The sequence below is a fragment of the Sapajus apella genome, unplaced genomic scaffold, assembly GCF_009761245.1.
Source record: "Sapajus apella isolate SASKATOON/1434 unplaced genomic scaffold, GSC_monkey_1.0 scaffold2, whole genome shotgun sequence".
NCBI classification, from domain to species: Eukaryota; Metazoa; Chordata; class Mammalia; order Primates; family Cebidae; genus Sapajus; species Sapajus apella.
The window spans coordinates 7,168,251-7,171,172 of NW_022436942.1; the positions used below are offsets into that span (position 1 = coordinate 7,168,251).

At 39.6% G+C, this 2,922-nt stretch overlaps 1 protein-coding gene across 6 annotated transcripts in view; it reads left to right on the plus strand.

Moving 5' to 3' along the window:
* Positions 1-2,922, plus strand: part of ABCC9 (ATP binding cassette subfamily C member 9) — a 147,751-nt gene that overhangs the window by 56,944 nt on the left and 87,885 nt on the right. For all 6 annotated transcript variants that reach the window (XM_032287599.1, XM_032287614.1, XM_032287591.1 and 3 more), the window contains exon 16: positions 1,714-1,821. In XM_032287599.1, coding sequence (XP_032143490.1) covers positions 1,714-1,821 — 108 coding nt within the window. The remainder of the gene's footprint in view (positions 1-1,713; positions 1,822-2,922) is intronic.

Consider the following 2,922-nt stretch of genomic DNA (forward strand, 5'->3'; position numbering starts at 1 on the left):
AAAAAAAAAAAAAAAAAAAAGCTAAACCTGTAATTTCAGGTCAAAAAAATACCGCCCCCTCACCAAACCAACAACTTTCACAATTCTAGAATCCTTTGCTTTCCTAGGTAACTTAATAGTTTAAAATGTATTACTACTTAGCCTTCATATCTCTATAAGGTATTTGAGTAGGGAAGATAATTATGGCTGCGTACGGTGGTTCATACCTCCGTATGAAGCTGAGATGCGAGGATTGCTTGTGTCCAGGTGTTTAAGACCAACCTGGGCAACATAGGAAGAACCCGTATTTACAAATAAATAAGTTAGCCAGGCATGATGATATGCACCTGTAGTTCCAGCTTCTCAGGAGGCTGAGATGGCACGATCATTTGGGCCTGGGAGGTTGAGGCTGCAGTGAGTTGTGTTCATGCCACTGCACTCCAGCCTGGGTGACAGAGTGAGACTCTGTTTTTAAAAAAAAATTATTTATGTTGAAATACTGATTCAATACATTTCTGGCAGAAATTTTGAGCTTTAAATTTTTTCCAAATGAGAGGTTTATGAGCTAAATATTCTACCTTCTCTTTAGCCATTTATCTCTGTGTGAAACTGAACTCAAAAATTAGAGAATGACAAATTTCTAGGTATGACTTGGGTTCACCTAAATATGTGAAGACTGTCACACCTCAGCTGGCATCCTCTTTACAATGGATGTTTTAGTTTGTTGACTAGGAACAGGGCTATAAAATTTGAAATAGACTAGATCATTTTATAAGACTTATGGATCTCTTGATGAAACACTGTAATATCTTTGGATGAAAAAAATCTAGATCTTTATGCTTCTGTCAATCCATAGCAGATTCTGTGTGCTGTGTAGCTCAATCTGATTTATGTGAGTGTATCAGATTAAAAATTATTGTGATTCAGAGAATAATCAATAATCTACTGGTGGAATGTTTAAAAGCTTGATAGCTGTATTAGTCTGTTCTCATGCTGCTGATAAAGACATACCTGAGATTGGGTAATTTATAAAGAAAAGAGATTTGATGGACTCATAGTTCCACATGGCTGGGGAGGCCTCGCAACCATAGTGGAAGGCAAAGGAGAAGCAAAGGCACGTCTTACATGGTGGCTGGCATGAGAGCGTGTGCCAGGGAACTCTCCTTTGTAAAACCATCAGATCTCTTGAGACTTATTCATTACCACAAGAACAACATGGGAAAAGACCTATCCTCATGATTCAATTAATCCCACTGGGTCCCTCCCATGACACGTGAAAATTATGGGAGCTACAATTCAAGTGGAGATTTGAGGCGGGATGCAGCCAAACCATGTCATAGCCTAACAAATGGATTCTAGTTTGACCTGAGTTAATCTGATCACCTTTTAACACCACACAGCTGTTTTTATTGCCTGCGTATAATCCATCCGTATCACTGGAAAAAGATTATCCAAAACTTAGTTTGAGACCTGTACTTTAACTTCCATCATTTGCAAGTATCCTATTTTAGTATTTTCATTTTTCTTAAGAGGCATGTGAATTAGATTTAACTATAGCTTAAGAATTCTTTTGTTTTTATTTTTTAAGGAGTCATTGAAATAATTAAAATATGACATCCACTTGTTTCTTTTCGTTGGAACTTAAGTGAGGCAGCAATGTGAGCATATGTTCAGCAAAACCTGATTTTTTTAAAATAAAGCTTCAACTTGTGTTCTTTTCCATTTGGAATGCAGCAGCCAAAAACTATAAACAGGAAACAGCCTGGAAGGTATCACCTGGACAGCTATGAGCAATCAACACGGCGTCTACGTCCCACAGAAACAGAGGATATTGCCATAAAGGTTATTTTTATTTCCTGGATTCTTACATGAATAGAAACATTTATGTTATTACTTTATGGTGAAGTTCTGCAAGTGTCCTAAATTGTGCCTTTAAATTTGTTTTACTGTTGTCATTAACTGTAATAACATTTAAAAACACATTCTGATGAGTTTTAATTGTCAGTTCTTCCTCATCTCCCAACCACAATTTTTGCTCCAGCAGTACATTTCAATACCCAGAGAATGTGCCTTTCTTCTGAATCTGCTTTAGAAGCTAGTGTCGCATGTATTTTTTTTGGCATTCCTATGTTTATCAACCAAATAAATTGACTTATGGAGAATAAAGTATTATAAATTCAAATTTTAGGAATATAAATTAGATAGTCATTGTTTTTGATCAGGGGAGACTCAGACTAGTGTATGCATTCAACAGTTTCCCGGTACTGCACTTGATCTGATTACAAACTTGGCTGCTTGGACTTGCCCCAGGCATGGGTGCTTAAGTTAAGGTGGAACAGGCAACCAAGAGTTGGGGATAAGCCCCAGGGAGCGGTCAGCATTGTGCAGGAATTGGAGTAGCTGCCGGCAGCAGTCAAGGGCCTCTAGCCATGGGAGCTGCCAGAGTCCTGGAAACTTAGCAAACTGGCTGCACTGGCTACTGCAGGATATCCAAGTCCCCTGCACAGTCTAGGCCAGTAGGAGAGAGGAGGAGTGTCAGTGTGGGGTGCATAACAGCCAAGAGCTATGTTTAGGTCTCTCTCTCCTTGACACCTGACACAATACTTTCCCACAATAGCCACTTCATTATTGGAACAAACGTGATTGAGTGGAACAAGCTAGTGTTAGCCGCCGCCCACCCACCCCCCCCACCCCACCCCCCAGTTTCCACTAATTTGATGCGTGATGTTTGGGCAAATTACTATGCTTCACTGAGTCACGGTTTGCCCATCTTGAGGTGGACATGCCATTTTAGTGTGGTTGTTTGGGGGTTAAAAGGATATGTCACATATGCATTAAAGAGAGCTCTAGTGATTTTTTTTACTTTGGCTCTGCATTAGAATCACCTACAAAGCTGTGTGTGTGTGTGTGTGTGTGTGTGTGTGTGTGTGTGTGTGTGTGTGT